This window comes from Mesoplodon densirostris, chromosome 6, assembly GCF_025265405.1.
Source record: "Mesoplodon densirostris isolate mMesDen1 chromosome 6, mMesDen1 primary haplotype, whole genome shotgun sequence".
Lineage (NCBI taxonomy): Eukaryota > Metazoa > Chordata > Mammalia > Artiodactyla > Ziphiidae > Mesoplodon > Mesoplodon densirostris.
Genome location: NC_082666.1, coordinates 128,296,795 through 128,320,378, shown reverse-complemented (window position 1 = coordinate 128,320,378; position 23,584 = coordinate 128,296,795). Strand labels below are relative to the sequence as shown.

The 23,584-nt window shown below is 47.2% G+C and overlaps 1 protein-coding gene across 2 annotated transcripts in view; it reads right to left on the bottom strand.

Moving 5' to 3' along the window:
* Positions 1-2,993: 2,993 nt before the first annotated feature.
* FDFT1 (farnesyl-diphosphate farnesyltransferase 1) overlaps positions 2,994-23,584 on the bottom strand; it is a 33,809-nt gene continuing 13,218 nt past the window's right edge. For both annotated transcript variants that reach the window (XM_060101458.1, XM_060101457.1), the window contains 5 exons: positions 18,541-18,669; positions 14,585-14,776; positions 11,164-11,340; positions 9,895-10,047; positions 2,994-3,594 (listed from right to left, as the gene is read on the bottom strand). In XM_060101458.1, coding sequence (XP_059957441.1) covers positions 3,373-3,594; positions 9,895-10,047; positions 11,164-11,340; positions 14,585-14,776; positions 18,541-18,669 — 873 coding nt within the window. In that variant the 3' untranslated portion in view covers positions 2,994-3,372. The remainder of the gene's footprint in view (positions 3,595-9,894; positions 10,048-11,163; positions 11,341-14,584; positions 14,777-18,540; positions 18,670-23,584) is intronic.

Genomic DNA, 23,584 nt, shown 5'->3' with positions numbered 1-23,584 from the left:
ACGCCCCGCAGAGATGCACTAAGTGAACCGGACTGGACCTCGGGGCATCTTCGTGCTTGGCCTAAGGAGTCTTTGTTAGAAAGCAATGTTTACGACTGGGGTTGATGTCACTACTTCAGTACACACACTGCCCTCCTACCCCCACCTCGCCTCAGCTCCGCTCAGTAGGTGGGAAGTTCTTCTTGGCGCCTCCAACAAGATGACAGCTGGAAGTGACAGTGCCTTTTCGTTCTTTACATGGAGAAGGGCGTATTTTTGTTCAGATTTAGGAAGGTGAGCAAAGGTGGTCCAACCTTTCCCGTTCCTTTAATAGGCATCAGAAACTGTACTTTGGAGCCTCAGGAGTGGTCCATGGACCAGTAGCATTGCCATCTCCGGGGTTCTTGCAAGAAATGCACAATTTGGGGCCAGACCTGAATCTGCATCTGTAGTTAACCAGGACTCCAGGGGACTCACGTTCACTATGGTTTGACGAACGCCTTAGAGCAGTGGTTCCCAAGCTGGTCTCCTGACCAGCATACATGTGTGTCACCAGGGAACTTGTTAAAAACGCAGGTTTAGGGGCACCTCCCCAGATCCACTGAGAAAGCATGGTCCTAGCAATCTGGAAACTTCAAGCAGTTCACTGAAGTTTAAGAACCAGCCTTACAGCTCTGTTTCCAAAACTAAGAATAACCTCGGGCTTCCCTGGTGGTTAAGAATACGCCTGCCAATGCAGGGGACACGGGTTCGAGCCCTGGTCCGGGAAGATCCCACATCTAGTGGAGCAACTAAGCCCGTGCGCCACAACTACTGAGCCTGCACTCTAGAGCCCGTGCTCCGCAACGAGAAGCCACCGCAATGAGAAGCCTACATGCAGCAACGAAGACCCAGTGCAGCCAAAAATAAATTAAAAAAAAAAGAATAACCTAGAATGCCTGTTAATTAACAAATGTCTAGCCACCCTTCCTCCTCCCCCTACAGCCCCAGCCGCAGAGAAGGGGCTCAGTAGATAGAAGAGTGGGGCTTCCAGGTAGTTGTTTCCCAGGGCAGGGTGTGGGTGTGTGTGCAGGTCTCAGCTAGGGCTCCAGAAAGTTCCCCAAATGGGGTTAGACTCTGTTAAGTTTCTTGATTTTAAAGCCTTGGATGCAGATGCGTCAGATATTCCTCTGAGGAAAACTTAAAATCTCCCACTGTAAGTAGGAGTCACGTAGACTATGCCAGGGATGCTATACATTTAATTACTTACCTTAAAAGTGTGGAGTAGATGGTGGGGTTGCCAGACTCAGCAAATAAAAATACAGGATGCTGGGGCTTCCCTGGTGGCGCAGTGGTTGAGAGTCCGCCTGCCGATGCAGGGGACATGGGTTCGTGCCCCTGTCTGGGAAAATCCCATATGCCATGGAGCAGCTGGGCCCGGGAGCCATGGCCGCTGAGCCTGTGCATCCGGAGCCTGTGCTCCGCAACAGGAGAGGCCACAACAGTGAGAGGCCCGCGTACCGCAGGAAAAAAAAAAAAAAAAAACAGGATGCCAAATCAGATTTGGATTTCAGAAGTCATTTTTCAGTATAAATATGTCCTGTGCAGTATTTGGGACATAATTATACTAAAAAACCAGTTTATCCGAAATTCAAGATTAACTGGATATGCTCTATTACCTGGCAATTGCAGTAGAGAAAACATTTAGAAGGGAAATGTTCTTCTAAAGGAGTGGGCATGCGAGCTAAGACCTTGATAGCTTTACAGCTGGGAGGGACCTAAAAGATCATACAGACCACCAGAAGCTCAGAAAGCCTCACAGCTGAGCCAGGAGAGAAGCTTCCCACGCATCCACCTCAGACCAAGGCTCTTTCCGCCGAGTTGTGCCGTGTCCTACGTGAACTGCAGCAGAACTAACAGATTTCAACACACAGATCTGAACACCTACCCTGGAATCGCAAACCAAGTTTTGATGCTTAAATTACTCACTGCTGAGCCTGCCTTAGAGCTGTGCTCTAAGTGGTAAGTGACTTTGGCTTCAATGTGGTGACTGGTTCATCCAGGACTGAGTCTCAAATGAACCACACAAAACAGTCCACGGTCAGGCGGCAGCCGTGGCCCGCACGAGAAGAATCATGTGGGCACGTGTGTCCCGGTGCAAACCCAGCGTTACTGCTGGAACGCAGCTCCTTCAGTGACCAAGTCACAACACAGAGAGCTGCAGCAAAGGAGGGCTGACTCTACACTGCACACCAAGATCACAGCTTCGGGAAAGTAACGCCCTGCGAAAGGCATTCTCGGCCCGAGGGGCTTCTTCAAACACCCCCTCTGAGCTGAGACTCTCAGGGAGTCACTGGGTGGGCACAGCCCAAACCTCGGCGATGCTGGGGGGAAGAGGGAGGTGGACCACCGTGCTGGGGGAACCGGGCTAAGTGCCACTTGGCTTTCAAGCCAATCACCCGAAAACATCTTCTGCCTTTCTTGAGAAACAAACAAAAAAACCCGAAAGCTGAAAACACCCTCCGAATGCAGTAAAATTTCTCAATGCAGCTAAGAGAATTAGCTAAAAGTAGAGCAGGCCGGCGGACGTGATGCCTTTGCTCCCTTCCCGGCAGGCACAGCGCAGGGTGAGGAGGCCGGGTCCCTGCTTCCCACGGGCAGCAGTGGCCACCGTCCCTCAACCAGTAACTCCAGCCTGGAGTTCCCTACCTGCCACGCTCATCCAGGCTTCAAGTGAACTGCCCTTGACAAATGCCGAGTAATTCAGTTCTTTATTATAAAAATCTCAAAAACGTCAGCCTTAACTGGAAACCAACCTGCTACGATGGGACCAAAGGCAATCCTGAAACCTAAATTCCCTTTAGAGGAGGAAACAATGCTCACCCCACCCAGAAGTTACTTCCTGGCCTCCACGTGCAGCCAACAGTCTGCATCCTTAGGAAACACGGGACTATTCCTAGAACTCTAAACATTCCCATCTACTACATTCAAGTCCACCGAAGAAAACAAAAGGATAAGAAAAACAGGAACAGAACAAAAGAAAATGCACTTCATTTTCTACCAGGATAGGTATTCAGAGGTTGCTTCAAATTAAATACATTTAATTCTAGCCCGTATTCACACTAAGTATGATCTCTCTGCAGGCCCGGATGCAGCCCTGACTGTGACCCACACAGTGGACACTCAGCCCTGTCACCCCGCCCAGGTGGGCACAGGTGAACACAGGCAGCCGAGGCTGAAGTGTCCCTTCCCTTTAATCTTATCTTCACCACATGTCACAGTTTCTCCAGGTCCAGGCCCACAGAGTTCTTTGAGGAATTAAGCAGGAGGGAAAAACGGGGAGAAGCCCCCAGCCATCCCCGAAGAGAAGGTCAGTCCGTTTCCCGGGGTGTTGAGTCTCCCGACCGAGCCCGGTCAGTGTTCTCCGGTCTGAGCGTAGTCCTCTGTGACCCGGGACAGGGCGCTCAGGTACTGCCAGCTCAGGGCCGCCAGGAGCATGACAAACGACAGGTAAATGGGCGAGTAGTGGCTCCGAGAGATGCGCTGACAGTTGGGAAGATTCTGTGTCCTGATCGTGGAGATGATCTGCCTTGTTTTAGTAGAACATGGGTCGGAGTTAGGGATTCTGTGATAAATCTGTGGAAGAAAGAGAAGAAAATAGTAAGTCCTAGGAACTTTATACACATCTGTGTTCACTTCTTACTACAACCTGAAACAGCTAGGCATTTTATGCCCATTTTAGCAATGAGAAAAACTGAGGCTCAGAGAACACAAAAGCAATAACCCAAAGTCACTCCACTAATACGGCAGGATGTCAGCGGGGCCTGTGTGAGCCCACGGGCCATCCCGGAGCAGCACGGTGGCCCCGCAGAGCCCCACCCCTGGAAGCTCGCAGAGCCAGTGACGTCCACGTTGCTTGCTGGGGCTACAGCAGAGCCACACGGAGGGAGACACACTGCACAGACCGGGCACAGGCACTGAGGAGAACGCGATGGACTCGGGGGCGTGCGCGGCAGGCGAGGACAAAGCAGGGCCCCCGAGAGTCACCCTGGAGGCACCCCCGTCCCTGCACACCCTCCCCTCCCAAAGCTCCGGAACCCCTGCTGAGCCCAGGCCGCCTCCCCACGCCTGCAAGTGCTGCTCCTGCTTAGGTTAGGCCCTCCCATCGGAGCTTCCACATCGAGCTCCTGCCTCTGTGCTTGAACCCTAAAACCCACTCATCTGCCCCACCACGCCGTCACCAAAGAGACCTACAACCCCTTCTGCGTGACAGCCTCAGGGGTCCCTATCCCCGGCCGGGCGAGGCCTGAGCTCCCGAACGTGCCCCTGGCCCTGCCCAGGCCCCCGCGCACGCCAGTAACAGCTGCCTGGGATCGTCTTCCGTGTGCGATGCTGCTGCTTCTGTTCCCTCCCCGCTCACACAGTTCCCTCTGCCCCGGGAACGCTCCTCCCACGTGCCGTCGCCGGGCTGAGTCCCACCTCCACCCAAGTCTCGGCCTAGGTAGCTGTCTTCTACGGCACCCAGCCCGAATGCCCAGGTCGGGCCGAGGGCCCCCTCGGGTATATACTCTCCCCGTCGCCCACGCCGGGCCACCATCTGCGCGTCTCCCTGAATGGACCGAAGGCCTGAAGGCACCGCGGCTTCCTTGCCTTTCCATCTCCAGCCCAGCCCTGTGCCCGGCACACAGCAGGCCCTCGATCGACGTTTCCTGCCTCAAACCAACCGACCCAGAGGTCACTACGTGGGACGCGACGGGGACCTGAGCCCAGACGGAGGCAAAGCGGATGAAGGGGACAGAGCTGGCATCTATTAAATCATTATCTTCAGTTTGTCCATTACACGCTGTGTTTTTCCCACAAAGGTTCTCTTATATTCTTACCCCCCTCACCCCAAAAAGCACAGCTACAATTTAATATAGCGAGGAAATCAAAGAACACGCTGACAGGAATACGCCAATGACATCTAACATCTAACGCGATGCGATGAAGCACAGCTACAAAGAGAAGACCACACGGGGATGAAACTATCATTTCTTCTCAAAAATTTTAGATGATCGAATTATGCTTATAAAAATAGGCAAAACAAAAATAAAGAAATCAAAATTCCCTTAAATTTTTCCCCCTTGCTTTGTCCTTATTAGCCTATACATATAAATGTACAAACCGTCACATATTAATACACACATTAATGTAATAATATGATACACTGGTGTAGTTCCTTTTATACCTCTTGCTACGCCCATATAAGCCTCTATACAAACACAAAACGTCATAGAGATGTATTATATAGTATACGTACTATATATGATTATATATGATGTACAAATATATGACTATATTATCCATATCAAATTATACATACAATTTTATTTAAAAATTAGATTACAAACATACTGTTCTATAATTTGACTTCCTTCACTCACATGATTTTTTATGGACATTTTTTAATGCTAGAACCCACAAAATAATGTCATTCTTTTTTTAAACACAAGCTGCATAGTATGAATGTACTACAATTTAATCAATTCATTCCCAACGAGGCATGAGGACAAAATGCTCCAATAAGCACTGCTGCACATTTTCTGGTTATTTTTTGTAGGTAAAGTTCTAGAAGCGCTTGGTCAGAGGGTAATGCGCACAAAATTGTGACAAGTATGAAAGCGTAACCAGAACAGCCAGGATGTGGAGATTCCTGAGGTGGCTTAGGGAGAACAGACAACGACATGCAACAGCCTCCAGGCCACCTGGATTCCACGATTACGTGAAAGGCAATGTCATCAGACAACAAAAAGAAGCTAATGAGCAAGGCCAGAGCTGGAGGAGCCAGAGAGCCCTTACGTGGTGAGGAAACACGAAAATCAAGAACGAACCCCAGGAAACACCAGCAGCAGGAGCCAGAGGACCAAGGAGCAGGCAGAGGGGTAAGAGGTTGAAGTGGGGTCAAGTGTCACAGAAGCCAAAAGAGGAAAGGGCTTCAAGGTGAGAGACCCACAGTGTCAAACGATACAGTGGGATCAGCCAAGAGTAAAGAAAGTGCTCATGAGATTTGTGCGCTGGGTGGGGGGGAGGGGGTGTGTGTGTCATCAAATCACTTCGGTAAGAAAAGTTCTAATGACAAAGGTAGGAAACAAAAGTTACCATGAAGAGGCTGAGAAAAAAAAAGGGAATCAATAACATTAAGAACACGTGCCCTGGGACTTCCCTGGTGGTGCAGTGGTTAATACTCCACGCTCCCAATGCAGGGGGCCCAGGTTCAATACCAGGTCCAGGAACTAGATCCCACATGCATGCCACAACTAAGAGTTTGCATGCCACAACTAAGGGGCCCTTGAGCCGCAATTAAGGAGCCCACCTGCCGCAACTAAGACCCGACCCAACCAATTAAATAAATAAATAAATATTTAAAAAAAGAAGAAGAAGAAGACCTGCCCTTTCAAGAAGCTTAGCTGTGAAGGAAAGGAGAGGGAGCGGGGAGGCAGAGAGAGCTGAAGTCCAGGAGGAGTTAGCATGTGCCCGCTGTCTGCAGGGACTGACCTGAGCGCAGGTATACACTGAGAGGCAGGGGCGGGGGAGAAAGGCGGAGGAGCTCAGGCAAGAGGGCAGGAGGGAAAGAGTGCTGAGATGGGGGTCAGGACACAGACAGAAGTGCAGCGAGGTCAGACATCCCATCGCAAATTCACAGCATCCAATCCTGAGTTCACGGCATCCAAACCCAAATTCACAGCATCCAGTTCCGTACTTGCTCACAGGGTTAAATACACAGCTGGCTGAGAACGAGGTAGGGAGCTAGAGCCGTGCTCTTCAAACTGTGTTCACAGGAGCCACCTGGGCATCCTGCTATGGGCACATTCTGACTCAAGGACTGAAACGCTCACACGCCGGCAGGGGACGCAGAAGCCGGGAGGAGGAACACACTCTGAGTCACAAGGACCCACAGGGACTGAGAGGACCGGCCACAGCCAAACGGGAAGCTCCACCCACTTGAAGAAGTTGGCCCTTGCCAAGGAATCATCTTTGGCAGAGAAGGAAATATAAGTTTCTGGCTGTTTGCCTGAGCATTTGTTTCTGCCCCGGAATAGCTGGTTGAGCTTCTCACCAGCTGCCAGGTAGCCAGACTGGTTTCCAGCTGAGGCTGCTCCAGAGGATGAGGGCCTGAGGGGCAGCTCCCCTGCTCAGAGGATCTGGCTTCGCTCCACCTCGTCCTTTACAACTTAAGAGTTGCAAGAGGAGAACTCTGAAGTCCCCTGCAGGTGCGTCACTGCTACAACCAGGGACCTGAGGGGTAAATGTCTTCCCGTCTTACTGCAAAGGACAGACGTGCTCAGTGAGGAGACACGGGAGTAAGTTAACGTCTGGCCACCAGCAAAATGCCTGACAATGTGTGGACTTCATACAAAAAGTCTTCATTTGAAATTGTATTGACAAAATGTCCTTGGGCTCCCCTGGTGGTGCAGTGGTTAAGAATCCGCCTGCCAATGCAGGGGACACGGGTTAGAGCCCTGGTCCGGGAAGATCCCACATGCCATGGAGCAACTAAGCCCATGTACCACAAGTACTGAGCCTGCGCTCTAGAGCCCGAGAACCACAACTACTGAGCCCGCGTGCCACAACCAATGAAGCCTGTGCTCCGCAACAAGAGAAGCCACCACAATGAGAAGCCCGTGCACCGCAACGAAGAGTAGCCCCCGCTCTCCGTAACTAGAGAGCTTGCGCGCAGCAACGAAGACCCAATGCAGCCAAAAAAAAAAAAAAAAAAAAGTCCTTAAGGCTGATACTAAAACCATTATCACATTCTATTACTTGAGACTTAGAAATTTTCAGTTTTTTGAGTCAAATCAACTTATCAGTATTTCCTCCAAAATACCCTGAGTTTCACTACAGTAGTTTTATAGACTTTAAAAAAAACACTCATTTATTTATTTGGCTGCGCCGGGTCTTAGTTGCGGCATGCGGGATCTGCGTTGCCACGTGTAGGATCTTCGCTGCGGCATGTGTGTGGGATCTAGTTCCCTGACCGGGGATTGAACCCAGGCCCCCTGCATTGGGACCATGGAGTCTTAACCACTGGACCACCAGGGAAGTCCCTAGAGTAATTTTAAACAAAATAATTCATGCCCTAGATCAGAGGTCAGCAAACTTTTCCTTAAAGGTCCAAGAAAGTATTTTCAGCTTTGTGGGCCCCCTCTGTTACAGCCACTCAGCTCTGCTGCTGTAGAGCCCTGAGAAGCCACGGACAATACGGAAACAAATGGGCATGGCTATGTCCTAATAAAAAGGCATTTACAAAATCAGGGGGTCAGCCAGTCCTGCTCTAAATCAAACTGTGAATCATAACTGTAGTCTGCCCAGCCCTGCCCTAAATCAAACTTTGAATCACAACTAGATTTAATTCCAGTAGTTAAGGAAAATACCTAATAAAATCTGAAGCTTAATATAGTATGGAACTGCCTACCACAGTTTTTAAAACATCGTTTTCTAAAATCAGTGATCAGAATAAAACTGCAAAACTAAAATATTCTCTGAACTACAAACCATATAGAATGTTTCTAATTTACATAAAATGGAGAAACAGTGACTAAAAAAGGCACTATTCAGTTTAGAAAGGGTAATTCAAGCCCTTAGAATCATGGTGAACAGTGTAGGCTCTGAAGTCAGCCAGACCTGGGTCCAAATTCTGGCCCCAGCCGTGGGGTTAGGGCCTCAAATTTCCTTGACATTAATAGTATCCACCTATTTGGCTGCTATGCCAGGCACAGAGTATGCCCCAAATAAGTGCTGGCTAAACAGTGAACCCCAATCTCCCAAGTCTCGTCAGCAGCAGTTTTTTGGTCAATGGCTGAACATATTCATCTAGTCAGTAAAAGAATTTTAGGATTTTTAAAAAATCTAATTTTTCCCTTATACCTTCTATAGGTGCCTCAGGCAGAAATGCTGAGGTGCAAAACTTGGCAGGTGCAAGACAGGGAGGAAATACAAGAAGAAGGTGCAATGTGCAATGGAAATCAGAGGAAGGAGTTGTTTTGTAGAATTCTGTTTAGATGAAACTGCTGCTACAAATCTCATCCCTGTCAGAGCATAACCGGGGGACCGGAAGGGTCAGAAAACTAGCGGCAGCAGTGACCTGCGGGGAGGGAGACCGTGTGTTTTCCTCTCCTTCTGCAGTATTTCAGTCTTCAGTAAGAACCAGCCTAAGGATTGCGGGTGTCTACGCACCAGATGGCAGGAGCCACTCACACCCCAGTGTGACAATCAAAGATGTCTCCACACATGGCCAAGTGTCCCCCAGGGGAGGGAGAAGCCAAATCACCGCCATTTGAGAAGCCCCGCTCCAGGGCCTGGCGAGTAGAGTTCTAGCCTCTAAGAAAAAGTTCTTTTGAACCAAGTCATGTATTACACCCTCCAGAGCTGGAGATTTGACTAGAACAAGCACGTTCTGTTTTACAGGATGGTTTGGGCATCTGAAATGAGATCTGCATTAGAAGATTTAGAAATAGCTGCAGCTTGATGGTTTTCCTTTGCTGAATTCCCCACGATGGTTTCTCAATTGAGGTCCCTGCCATAGTGGAAAGTACTGGACCGGGTGTCGGGAGTGTGGCCTGGGGTCCTAGATCCACTCAGTTAGATGCTGTGTCAGCAGCCACAGCCTCGGCTTCACACGCCTCAGTCGTGAGACAAGAAGCCTGGTTGGCCTCTAACTTCATCTTCCGGCTCAAAAAATATGATTCTCCTGGGAGCTCCGTCCTAAGGCCTGGCTTCCTTTATCCCCTCTGACCAGGGCACCGGGCAGCTCCCAACACCCGGCTCTCTGTGCCTGTTCTTCCAAATGAAGGACACCAGCCCATCCAACACCAATACCGTAACACTGTGAGCTGTTAAGATCATCTAATTTCCAAACATGAAATGTTTAAATAGTGATATTATGAAATGAAAGCCCACCTCTTCCATGTACTGGTGTATTATAGCTTTTACAGCTGGCATGTTGGTGGCATCCATCATCAGGGTGACTGCTTGCCCTTTTCGTATCTTCACCACCCCTTTGAATACCTGCTGATTATTGTAACAGGCAGCCAGAGTGGCAATGGCCATGACCTACAGATAATGAGAGAGAGAGAAAACACTAATTCATCTCATTTCATGAAAAAAAGTGAGAAACTTCACTGTAAGCAATCATCATGAGAAGGGAAGAGAACCTTCGGTAGAAAGTGCCAAAGGGCTAAGATGCAACTAATCAAGAGAAAATACCCACAAAGAAAGCATGTCAAGACTTCTCCCTTTCCCATGTTTCCCTTTCTCAGCAAAACACAGAATCAAGTGCCCTTTGCAGTCTTGAATAATTCTATAGTTTAGTCACGATATTTCCTTTTTATTTGGAAAAAACAAACACAAGCCAATGTAACATTTTCCATGCTGGGGCAATGGGTTATTAGATCTGAAAAATAGATATTCCAAAATAATATCTGGAAAGTTTTTTCTATTTTGTTTTTTCTCCCTATTTTTCCTACAATGAACATAATCATTATACATTTTTAAAAAAAAATAGCATGGGGGTGGCAGGGGACAAAAGAAAGGGGGCTGTGTAGTTTCCCATGCTCAAAGGTAAATTATTTCTAGGATAGATGGAAACATAAGTCTGGCATAGAGTTTAGTTCCATCAACTGGTCAGATTGGTCATGAGAACAAGACGAAACCATGTTTCCAACTCAGTTAAATCTTATAACTTTCTTCATTTTATTTGAGTTAAAAACGGAAATAACTGGTAAAGACATTTAAAAAGTATAAGCTCCTAGGTCCACAGGACCAGGTTCTGTTATCTCAAGATCTGGGAAAAGGACAGCCAAAATTAGGTCCTTAAATAAGACTTTTTAGTAACAGCTTCACCTGTGTTTCACCCAGCACTCCTCATAAATCTGACTCAAAGCCCTAGATTTAATTGTGAGGATAAGCATCAAACTAACTCGTTTAGAAAAAAGGGTTCTAGAAGGTTCTGGAAAGAAGCAGGCTTAACCTCAAGGCTGACCTGAGTGTGATGGCCATGGGGCAGAGGGGAGGTGTTGTGAACGTGCCTGCCCCTGACAGAAGAAAATACACTAGAGTCATTTTTTTGAGGAACTACATTCCTGAATACACAGACCAAAGCAGTACACGCATTCTAGGCATGCCATCCCCAGCACACCACCCCGACCCCTCGGCCTCCCCGATCCACACCTGTGGAATAGCACAGAAGTTGAATATGCTCTGGTTTCTAAGTCGTGAAAGGTAAGTGATGACGTCAGGGATGTGGTGCAGCGTGCTGGCTATGAGCTCATTCAGGCACTGCACGGCCAAATCCATGTTTTCTGGCTTGGCAAAGTCACCCAGCTTGTTCACATACTTGCTCCAAGCCTAGGCAGATAAAATTGAAAGACAGATCAGCACGTGCACAGGGGAGCCGTGTACAAGTCCCAGGAAAGGATCTTTGTGTATAAGAACTGCGATATACAAAGCCTGTCTTAGCTGCTGCCAAGTCCTTCACCAAGACCAAGTCCGTTTTAACCTCTAGGCAATGTCTATCATGACTACAGTCAAGATCTAATCATAATCAAGAGTAAGTTAAGTATTTGGGAAAGTGTCCCTTTGGGACAATTAGTGCAGCATGTACTAAGCAATACTTTGATGACCTCAGGCCAAGGAGGTCTCCTTATTTGCAAGGCATTGGTCTGTTCCCGAAAACGTAACTAGCTATAACAAAATCAGCTACAACAGCACTGCAAGCTAAACATTAAACATTCTCAAGATGGCCAAGGCCTCAAAATAATTAATGATTAACATTACATTCCCAGTTCTGATAAGAACACTGCTGAACAAGCGTATGTGGGGAAATGAGCTGAGTCTCTACTGTAAGAACATTACCTCCTTGACCTTAGTGACCTGAAAATGAAATAACATCCTCAACTCCAACAATAGAATTGGTTTGATGATCTTTAATAGTATTTAGAGGATTTTCTGAAGCTAGCAAATAATGTACTTTTATCCTTGGGTATTCTTAAGCTTCCTAAAGAATAACGCTTACTGTAACTTTATACACTCCCCCAAATAAATGACTAGGCCTAAAATGACTAAGAGATTCTATGGTAAGTCACATTTGCTATCCATTCTTAATTTGCACCTAAACCCACTCAGATTGCTGGTACAAGATTGTCCTGCAGAACCTGGAGAAAAACGTTAACGAGCGCCTACGTTTCCATCCACCAGCTTCAACAGTTACTGACACTTGGCCAAGCCTGTTCCAGCTATACGGCCCCAGCCCCCAAATTATTTTAAATTAAAGCCCTAATATATCATTTTATCCACAAATACTTCATTACGAATATCCAAAAGACTAGGAAACTTTCTTGTACATATATCTTATCACAACTAAAAGTTAACGATAAATATTTAATACAAATTATCCAATTAGCAGTCGTATTATCCCACTGTCCAATTTTCTTTCCACTTGGTTTCTTCCAGTGAGGACCTAAACGAGATTCATATGTTGCATCTGGTTGATGTCACATAGGTCTCGCTGCTCAGTTTTTATTTCACCCCTCAATGGGGGCCCAATCCTGGAAGAGAATCCTGACTGGTCTGGGTCCACGTCCAGTTCAAGGGGGCCAATGCACTCCAGCTCTTCCAGGCTTCCCCATGGCCCCCGTGGACTCGCCCACAGCCAGAGAAGGAACACCCATTCCTGTTTCACCTGCTCTTCTCAAGTGGGTCCATCCCACTGTCCACTCCTGCCTTCGGGTCTGAGACACCCTGTAGCCACCTTGGCTTTGTCCTGCACAGGTTTTGCAGGTTTTGTTTTTGGAGCTGGTGTTTTGTCTGCACCCATTTGTGTTTTGGAGTTCCTGGGGATGCTTTGTCACTTGTGCTTCTGGACATGCTATCCATTGTTTTGGATACATCTGTTTCAGTTTTTTGGTTGAGTTTTTTTCAATCTTTTTTTTTTGTGTGTGTGTGTGTGTGTGAGAATCTGGGAAAATCCAAACACTATGACGCTGCCACCATCACAGTTTTACAAAATACAGAATTCCAGCTAATAAATGCGGAAAGGATGACAGAATTAAGACAGCACCATTCAGCATCTCCACTGATAACGGATCCAGGCAGTGACCACCAAGGAGGAGAGAAAGAACCCATCACGTATACGGAAAAGAAGAGTAAGTTATCGTGAGATTTTCAACAGACGGTCTAAAAGCAGGAGAACATGGAGAAACACATTTAAGAAACTCGAAAATGTGAGCTAAAAACTTTATATGCAGAAAAAGTGACCTTGAAGTATAAAGGACAAACTATTACCAACATGTATAAACATAGGGAAGTACTGTTCTTTTTTTTCTTCAAAATTCGTAAATATTAATGGACTTCCCTGGTGGCGCAGTGGTTAAGAATCCACCTGCCAGTGCAGGGGACATGGGTTCGAGCCCTGGTCCGAGAAGATCCCACATGCCACGGAGCAACTAAGCCCGTGCACCACAACTACTGAGCCTGCACTCTAGACCCCACGAGCCACAACTTTCTCTAGTTGCAGTGAGTAGAGGCTACTCTTCATTGCGTTGTGTGGGCTTCTCATTGCGGTGGCTTCTCTTGTTGTGGAGCACAGGCTCTAGGCGCGCAGGCTTCAGTAGTTGTGGCACGTGGGCTCTAGAGCGCAGGCTCAGTAGTTGTGGCGCACGGGCTTAGCTGCTCCGCGGCACGTGGGATCTTCCCGGACCAGGGCTCGAACCTGTGTCCCCTGCACTGGCGGGCGGATTCTTAACCACTGTGCCACCAAGGAAGTCCCTAGGATACCATTTGATGGATTAAAACAAAAGGTAAATGCTGGGCTTCCCTGGTGGCGCAGTGGTTGAGAGTCCGCCTGCCGATGCAGGGGACACGGGTTCGTGCCCCAATCCCGGAAGATCCCACATGCCGCGGAGCGGCTGGGCCCGCGAGCCATGGCCGCGGAGCCTGTGTGTCCGGAGCCTGTGCTCCGCAACGGGAGAGGCCACAGCAGTGAGAGGCCCGCGTACAGCAAAAAAAAAAAAAAAAAAAAAAAAAAGGTAAATGCTGGGGTAAAATCAGGAGACAGTCATAAGATTTCCTAGCTTTCCTTCGGAATAAAATCAATGTCAAAGCCCTCCCTTTCCCTGTCCATTTTAAATTAAGTCAAAGATCCACTCGTCTCTGATAATGAACATCTGCAGTGGGTGCCCATCTGGTGCCTCTTCTTGCCATAGAGTCCTTCCTTCTTGGAGGAAATCCACATGCCCTACATGTGTGGGCAGACATACTCCAGGTCTAGACCGAGTGCTCAATGCTCTGGCTACTGATTAAGGGATGGGCATAGGAACCAAGCCTATGAGTGAGTCATGGGACGTTATACCCACCACTGGACAAAGCCTGTCCAAGAGGTAGAAAGGGGACAAAGCCTTATTACATAGTCTGAATCCCTGGATGCAGCCCATCCCCCTGAAGCAAACTAAATCCTAACCTAGTCTACACCGTCTCCTATGCTGTCTAAGGGAGCTTGATTCATGTTTCTGTCACTTGCAACCAAAAGGGTTTAATGTTTTGTTGTCAGAGAGCATTCAAAAGTATTTCTCCCCAAATCCCCTGAACCTATTACCTCTTGAGGCCAGAACTCTCTTCCTTCTCGCTGGTCTTCCAGATAATCACGGATGATGTTTGTTTTCTGCAGAAACAGGCCCATAGAGTTGGCAAGCTCTGTGTCTTCACCAATTAAGGGATCTTCTAACTCTGAGGCCGAGAACAGACGAGAAAGGCCAATTCCCACCAGCCCAGCAACATAGTGACAGTACTGTAAAAGACGATTTTTAAAGTACTTTAATAATGAAACTTTTACTAAAGCAGAAATGCCAGAGATCATTATCTACAAAAAACCAGGTTCCAAAAAGAATGTAAAAGATCTCATTTTGCTTAAAAAAACCACATTATACACCATGTACATGTAAGGAGGAAAAAACATTCCAAGAAGGATGTGCACAAAAGACTTAACAAAAGTGATCTCTGGCTCATGTGATGTTTCTGGTTTTATTTATTTATTTATTTATTTTACTGTATTTTCTATATCTGTACAATGCACGTGCACTGCTTCTGGAATAAAAGGTTATTGAAAAAATAAACTAGTACAGTAAACTTTTTGATATCCCAAATTGGGAGTGAAGGCCATGAGGGAATAAGGAATATTCTAACAGAAACTAGAATACTAAGTAGAATTTAATCTTGAAGACATTTTAAGATCTTGCAGTGTCTCAAGATCCTCATTAAGTAAAAGAACACAGTGGTAGTACTTTTTTTTTTTTACATAACAAGGATGTGTTTTATTTATTTTTTAAATATACTTTCCTAAGTTACTCACTCATTTTTTAAAAAAAATTTTAATTAATTAATTTATTTAGGCTGTGCTGGGTCTTAGTCGCGACATTCGGGATCTTCAGTTGTGGCATGCAGGATCTTTGGTTGAGGCATGCAGACCTCTTAGTTGCGGCATGCATGTGGGATCTAGCTCCTTACCAGAGTTCGAACCCGGGTCACCTGCAGTGGGAGCGTGGAGTCTTACCCACTGGACCACCAGGGAAGTCCTCAAGGATGTGTTTTAAGCATGCTGCATATTCGGTCCTCACAAACATCTTCTGGGGCACATTCAATAATTATCACCATTGTGCAGATGCAGAAACTGAGGCACAGAGACGTCACTTAACTTGCACAAGATCACTCATCTGGCCAGTCAGAGGCCAGGGATTCTCAGCCAAGCCGTATGGCTTCAGAGGCAGTGTTTAACAACTTTGCTAAAACTCTGCCTTTCTCTCAAATGAAATCTGAGTAAATGTAAATCTTAATTGTCAAAGAAGTTTTTTTCTATACAAGTGGTTTGTCAAAGCTGTCCTCCCCGGAGAAGAGTATTCCAAGACAACTCAATGGAATACTCTTCGTTTTTAAATTGAAATATAGTTGATTTACAATATTGTATTACTTAAAGCAATACGTTTATAAAATGAATGTCCATTAGACAACTTAAGAAGTGAAGAGGAGTTAAAGAAGGTACCCTCTGCAGCAGAGTTAGGCAAAGACCAGAGTAGAGAGTGTCTCTGGTTGAAAGTAATACAGGGCTTCCCTGGTGGTGCAGTGGTTAAGAATCCGCCTTCCAATGCAGGGGACAAGGGTTCGAGCCCTGGTCTGGGAAGACCCCACATGCCGCAGAGCAACTAAGGCCATGCGCCACAACTACTGAGCCTGCGTGCTATGGCTACTGAAGCCCGCACGCCTAGAGCCCGTGCTCTGCAACAAGAGAAGCCACTGCAATGAGAAGCCCGCGCACCACAATGAAGAGTAGCCCCTGCTCGCCGCAACTAGAGAAAGCCCGTGCGCAGCAACGAAGACCCACGCAGCCAAAAATTAATTAATTAATTAATTAATTTTTAAAAAGAAAGTAATACAAAGTCACAGACTAATCAAGGGGTACGATGAAATGGTAGAAAAAGCACTTGAAATACGTTCTAGGAGAGGAAGGATCTGGAAAGAGTAAAGATATGCTGAAATCAAGAGAGAAAGCAGCCGTGGACAACTACACGAAATTTTTAAAAGACTTACTAGAAGTTAATAAAAACATTACATATTACATTACAACATCCATATTGCTGTCCAAGGAAAAGTATATTTTATGTTAAGATAACAGTTCTTGGGGTAGAAGTACTCCTAGAATGGAGGTATTCATTTTCCTCTAAAGTGGAAGGAAAAGAAAAATCTTTACAAGTATTCAGTTTTATCTGATCAGAACTTCTATTCAACAGCCTATAATTAAGTTTCCTGAACAGATCTGCACGGCAGAAAAGGCAGTTACTGTGCTGATAACCAGCGCTGGTTCGTGGCCAGGAGTTTCAGCTTTAACTTTAAATTCATAAACTGATATTCTGGCAGCAGCCACACTCACGCTAACTCGTGGAGCATAAACCACCAGTTCCAAAGATGCTGTCATCAAGTTTTGAGTCGTGAAAAATGAGGAGGCCAGACCTTGGACCTACACTCACTCGATGAATATGCAGCAGCATCTCTTCTGGGATCCTAACCTAAACACTATTAGAGACGCAAAATATATACACAATTTAGACGTTTAAAATGTCTCTGCTTCCATTGAGGTGATGAGTAAGTCTCACAGAGGCCATTCCTATGGAAAATGGGCAAGACCCCCTCCCCTCCTATCTTGTATTTTGAGTCAAGTTTAGTCCCCGTAGTCAATTACGTCACTTTGTCAGCAGAAGCACGCTCTCCCCAACCCCTGGCTGACGTCCTTCACAGCTGCTGGTCAGGGATAACCTCTGGCCAGATGGAAGCCAGTATAATTGTATCTGCTACATCATCTGCTCTCACAGCCCTTTCCAGCTGCTCTGTCCCTGGAGGAAGACAACCTGGGCCCCCCAGGGGCTCCTGCAGTGTACCTCCACGTATGTGCACCTGCGAGCGCCATAAAAAGAGGTAGGCGGACGTCAAGAAACCTGGAACCTCTCGCATCGTCTTATTTGTATGAAAAGATGATGGGGAAGGAGGAGCGGGTATTAGAAAGGCACTCACTCCCCAGCGTAATGCAACTATGATCCAAGTTAGTGCCTTGGGATCCTCGTGAACCGTTTTGTTTCTGAGGAAACAGACACAGAATATAATTTAACAGTCTGATACCTACTCCTAAGTAAATGGGGCCAAGGTGGCACTGAATTTAAAAGTAAGCTCGTGGGGACTCCCTGGTGGTCCAGTGGCTAAGACTCTGCGCTCCCAATGCAGGGAGCTTGAGCTCGATCCCTGGTTGGGGAACTAGATCCCGCATGCCACAAGTAAAGACCCAGCATGCTGCAAGTAAGACCCAGCACAGCCTAAATAAAGAAATGTTAAAAACGAACAGAAACCCAAATTTCATTTTTAAAAAAAGTAAGCTTGTGTTGTGAAGGAACTGGAAATGACTCAGAAACACACACGCGTGCTCAGTAAAGGAAAAAAAAAATAGAAGACACATCTTAAGATGTGAGAACTACTGATGTCTCTATATTACATGCAATAATTTGGTCATTAACCTCAAATTTCACAGCAAGTCAGAGACACTTTCATCAGCTTAATGTTTGCACCTCTGGGACGAGTTATATCTGCTCTGGCCTAACTCTGTGGTCCCCAACCTTTTTGGAACCAGGGACCGGTTTCGTGGAAGACAGTTTTTCCACAGACAGAGTGGGGGTGTGGGGGATGGCTAATGCCAGCGACGGGGAGCGGCAGATGAAGCTCCGCTCGCTCGCCCGCCGCGCACCTCCTGCTGGGCGGCCCGGTTCCTAACTGGCTGTGGACCTATACTGGTCCACGGCCCAGGGGTTGGGGACCCCCGGCCTACCTTGACGATAAACTCCCCAGAGCAACGATTATTCCAGGTATGACTACACGTAAGCCCCTGTTAAGTGTTTATGTGGAGACATTACAGCTGGGCTGTGAAACCACCCCTTGTCCCCCGGCCCGAATGTCACAGTGAGCACTGCCAGTTCATCAGTGCCACTCACACCGACAACGCTCCACAGGGACACTAACCTTGTCCCACTCCTGTTCAGACATCACACGCTTATCCAAAAACTCTGCCATCCCAAATCCCATCTTCCGGCAAATGTCAACAATCACTGTTTGGTATTTCTCAGCCAGATTTCGAAACTCCAGGGAGATCTGAAATGGAGGTCATAAAAAACAGAAAATATGAAATACGTATTAAAACTGGGAACCAACAGGGTACCTACAGATCATAAAGCAAAGCAACAACAGAACTCATTAGGGAAGACTCCCAAACGATCCAGCTGTAAGTCTAACATCTAGATTATGCTAGCTTTCTACATATTGAATAAGTTCGGCAAATTTCATCAATATTAAAATAGAAGGGTACAGAAATGCTAAAGTTTCTAGACTCAAAAGAAGATTCAGGGAATTCCCTGGCAGTCCAGGGGTTAAGACTCCGAGCTCTCGCTGCTGAGGGCCCGGGTTCGACCCCTGGTCAGGAAACTAAGATCCCACAAGCCTCGGGGCAAGCCCCCCCACCCCCCCAAAAAAAGAAGATTCATAGTCTTATTACACGCTCATCTTCCCACCTAATGAGAAATGAGATAATTCAACATAAAACTGGACATAAGTGTAAGAATTTTAGGAAGAACGCCTCATTTGCAGACAAGCCTCATGATAATGAAGATTCATGTGTGCAAACATGTCTTGGGCACTTCCTATGCAACAAGCACTGTTGTGAGCACTGGGATGCACAGCCGGGAGATGACCAGAAACTCCGCCCCCAGAGCTTATGTTCTAGCAAGGAGACCAGCCAACCATTGTCTATCCTCAGTTCCCGAATTCATACCATGAAGCTACGGTGTCTCCCTACTATAAGGCTACACTTTCTAATTCCTTAAACAACTCAGTTTAGTTCAATCTGCAGCAAGCTATCCAACATTTCTTTTTCATAGCCCGAGCTTTAATGTCGAAAAGTACTATTGATGTTCTTAAAAGTCACTGCTACTGTACAAGTATCTTGCTTAAGTTCAAAGAAGTGTCTGTAGGTTATCAAAATAGAATATACTGGGTTGGCCCAAAAGCTCGTTCGGGTTTTTCCGTAAGATGGGATGAAAACCCAAACGAACTTTTTGGCCAACCCCAAAAACCACCATGAAACTTCTCAAATAATATGCTATCAACACACAATACTGAAAACAGTGAATAGACTTTGCTACGCTTTCGAAGTGTGAGAAATACCTGGTCTATGTTTACAGAAAGGTTAGAGAAACTCCCTCAGGAAACACCTAAATTTAAGGACCTGAGGGAAACCCAGAGGACTGCAGGGCACTGAAGGGGTTCAGAAGCCTAAGATCCTTTAGGATTATTCTGATGAACATAAACTGTTAACCCCCCAAATTCCATAAAACCAAACTGATCTCTCCAGAACTGTTCTCTCCAGAACAGCTGTTCCAAGACAAAGCCAAAAGGTAATTCCCACGTGGACTGAAGCAAACGAACAGCTCTACCAAAGGTCATTTGAATCCCTGAATCTCCCGAGGACCTGGTCTTTCAACAGATCCCAGGCTGGGTCACTTCTATTTATAGGAGGGGAAAGGCCAGCGAGCTGGGAGAGGAGCGGCTTAGGCTTGAAAGCAAAGGCTCCAAAATAAACACTTCACTGCTGGATGTGAACCAACTTCAACTCTTGGGTACTTACTACATCATTAAATAATTCAAGACATGAAAACAAAAATATCTAGGGAGGAGTGACCATGAAGAGCTCTACATTTTCCCAGAAACCTGAGGGAGGGTGGGGAGGGAGGGGCCCGACTGCCCCAGGCAGCTCTGCCCGAGAGGTCAGCCAGGAGGGGCTTTTCCTTGTCCCTCCGGGGAATTCTGTTTCCCAGCTACAGTACACTTCTAGGTCCCAGGGTTACTCTCTAGTGACTCCAAGTACACAAAGGAAGGACACCACGGGAGTCCACTGGTACAATGGAGAAAGGCCAGCCCCGAAGCCAGGGGCAAGGGGAGCATGTGCACAGAAATCTCCCTGATTATAAACCTTAGGATGTTATGATCAAAACACTGGGTGGGGCTTTCCTGGTGGGGCAGTGGATAAGAATCCACCTGCCAGTGCAGGGGACATGGGTTCGAGCCCTGGTCCGGGAAGATCCCACATGCCACGGAGCAACTAAGCCTGTGCACCACAACTACTGAGCCTGCGCTCTAGAGCCCACAAGCCACAACTACTGAGCCCGTGTGCCACAACTACTGAAGCCTGTGTGCCTAGAGCCCGTGCTCCTCAACAAGAGAAGCCACCGCAATGAGAAGCCCATGCACGCAACGGAGAGTAGCCCCTGCTCGCCACAACTAGAGAAAGCCCGCGCGCAACAGCAAAGACCCAACGCAGCCAAAAATAAATAAATAAATTTATTTTTTATTTTAAAAAAGATTTTAAAAAATGGTTTCCTAGAACCAAGTGCTTTTAAGATGAAAAAAGGCAGGTGAAAAGGTGGAAAAAATATTTGGAATTTATACTGCAGATAAAGAATTAATATTCCTAATATTAAAAGAACTGCCACTAAGCCCATGTGCCACAACTACTGAGCCTGCGCTCTAGAGCCTGCAAGCCACAACGACTGAAGCCCGTGTGCCTAGAGCCCGTGCTCCACAACAAGAGAAGCCACCGCAGTGAGAAGCCCACGCACAGCAACAAAGAGTAGCCCCTGCTCGCTGCAACTAGAGAAAGCCCGCGCGCAGCAATGAAGGGCACGCAACCCCAGACCCCCAGAAGATGGTCTACAAGGGGAGCTGTACAAGCTCGGGGCAGGCACGTTCCCACGGCCCCCCTTGAGGGTGAGGTGGCCCAGAGGGGGGCCCTCTAAAGTGAGGGGCAGGAAGGGACTTCCCCGGCGGTCCAGTGGTTACGAAACTGGGCTCCCAATGCAGGGGGCACAGGTTCGAACCCTAGTTGGGGAACTAAGATCCCGCATGCCACACTGCGCGGCCAAAAAAAAAAAAAAGATGGACTTAAAAAAATAAATAAGTGAGGGGAGGGGGAAGGGCCTTTCTTGCCCCCATCTGAGAGCAGTGCTGTGTGAGGGAGGCCCTCGCCCCAAACCCACTGTACACCTAACCCTCGGCAACCGGTTCACCCTTCAAACTGGAGCTGCTGGGACAGGCCAGCACACACACAAACTGCTCCTGAAGGTGAGGCAGGAGGCGTCTCCACACACTCCTCTCCCAAGCTGAACCACAGACGGACAGGACCGCCAATGCAAGTGTCTTAAAATTACACACGCTCACACAACACACAGCTTCGCGTATTTCACATTCACAAGGATGTAAAAGGTTAGCAACAGCAAAGCAACGACGCCTGCACTTTCTGTCCCCTTCACTCCACAGGAGCGAGTCTCTGCTTTTGAGAGCGTAGCGCCTGTGCGCTGACCCTACAACCCAGTACAGCGAAAGATGCATTTAGTCTTCACCTTGAACCTTCCAGAACAAAGTGTCGTTTTTATAAAGAAATAGACTCAGGTTTCATACGCACATTAGAATACTGTCTGAAAATTTACTAGCTATAGCTCCGAAATTATTGTGGCATTTATTTTCATATTCTTTCATTTTTGTTGAGTGGACAGGGCCGCCTTGATTTTTAAACATTTATCCCATGACCAGAAATTGTTTGTTATGAAGATTCAAGTAGTCTGGGAGATTGCTTTTGTTTTCGGAGGCTCCAGCTAGAACAATGTATGATTTTTTTTTTTTTTAAGTGAGAACACACTTCAGTTACAAGTGGGATGTTACCCTGTTTGCGGCCCTTTCTCTGCATTGGCAGTTTCAAAAGCTCACTGGTAAATGGCCACGGACTTCCAGTCGGACGCCACCTGCTCTGGTCTTGTGAGAGGTGTCCCGTGAGAACCAATCGCCAGCACCTTCCCTATGTGAGAGCTCTACTTCCTTGCCTAACTCTTCACCAGAGTTTTCTCTTTTCTTCTTTTGTATTGTACTATATGAACGCCACCTAATGCTTCTTCACAGCCCTTTTCTCTTGGTTTGTATGGTACTGTATTTTGTTTTTGGCTGGGACACTGAAGGTGTGACCTCAGTAATCTGAAGCAGCCCTTGCTCCAAAGCGGTCCTTCTCAAACATTCTTCCGTAATGGTTGGACTCCTCCCCTCCCCGTGAAGAATATAGATTTGTTTCAATAGTAAGGGAGCCACCACTTCAGGACTATTCTTCCCCTCAAATTCTGGCAACTGTGTACAAAAAGGGCTTCTTTGGGCTCTTAGGGAATATGAGACTTTGCTAAATCAAACCTTTATTTATAAGGTACGGAAGAATCACTTATTTATGTGATAAGACTTGCACAAATCCCAGAAGAGTAGGTCCTAGTCGCATGCACAAGAGAAATTTGTGGGATCTTCTAAAGCTCGAGATTTTAATTAGAATCCACTTTACTCCAACTGAGTGGACTCAATACCTAATATTTACAGAACACTATTCTAAGTACTCTACATGTATGAGCTCATTCAGGCCTCGCAGCTCTAACTTTACAAACGAGGAAACTGAGGCACAGGCAAGTTAAGGGGTGTGTCCAGGCTCACACAGCTGCGGGTGTCAGAGATCATCCTGCTTCAGTCCTCAGCTCAGCTGCGAAGAGCCCGCGCCCTACCCCACAGCACGCCACCAGGTTCGGGGTGCCTCAGAGGCCAGCAGCGCGACACACCTAGGCTGCGTGCTCGGGTGCACTGGCTGGAGGACCCAGCTTTCACGACCCTGGCACTGGAGTGCTCTCTCCACAGGAAGGAAGGCTGGACTTCCCAAGGACATCCTGGTAATGACAGTAGCAGCTAACACCTAAGAGCCCCACCTACGTTAACTCTTTCCAGCCTCACAGCCACACTAGGAGGCAGGGACCATTATTCTCTCTGTCTTACCGATGAAGAAACAGAGGCACAGGCAGGCTATGTAACGCAGCACCAGTTAACGAGTGGGAGCGTGGGGCCGCCAACCCAGGCAGTCTGGCTTGAGACGCACCATCGCCACATTACGCTACACTGCCCTGAGACTGCTGGCTTTGCAGTTCCCGCCAGGCACACG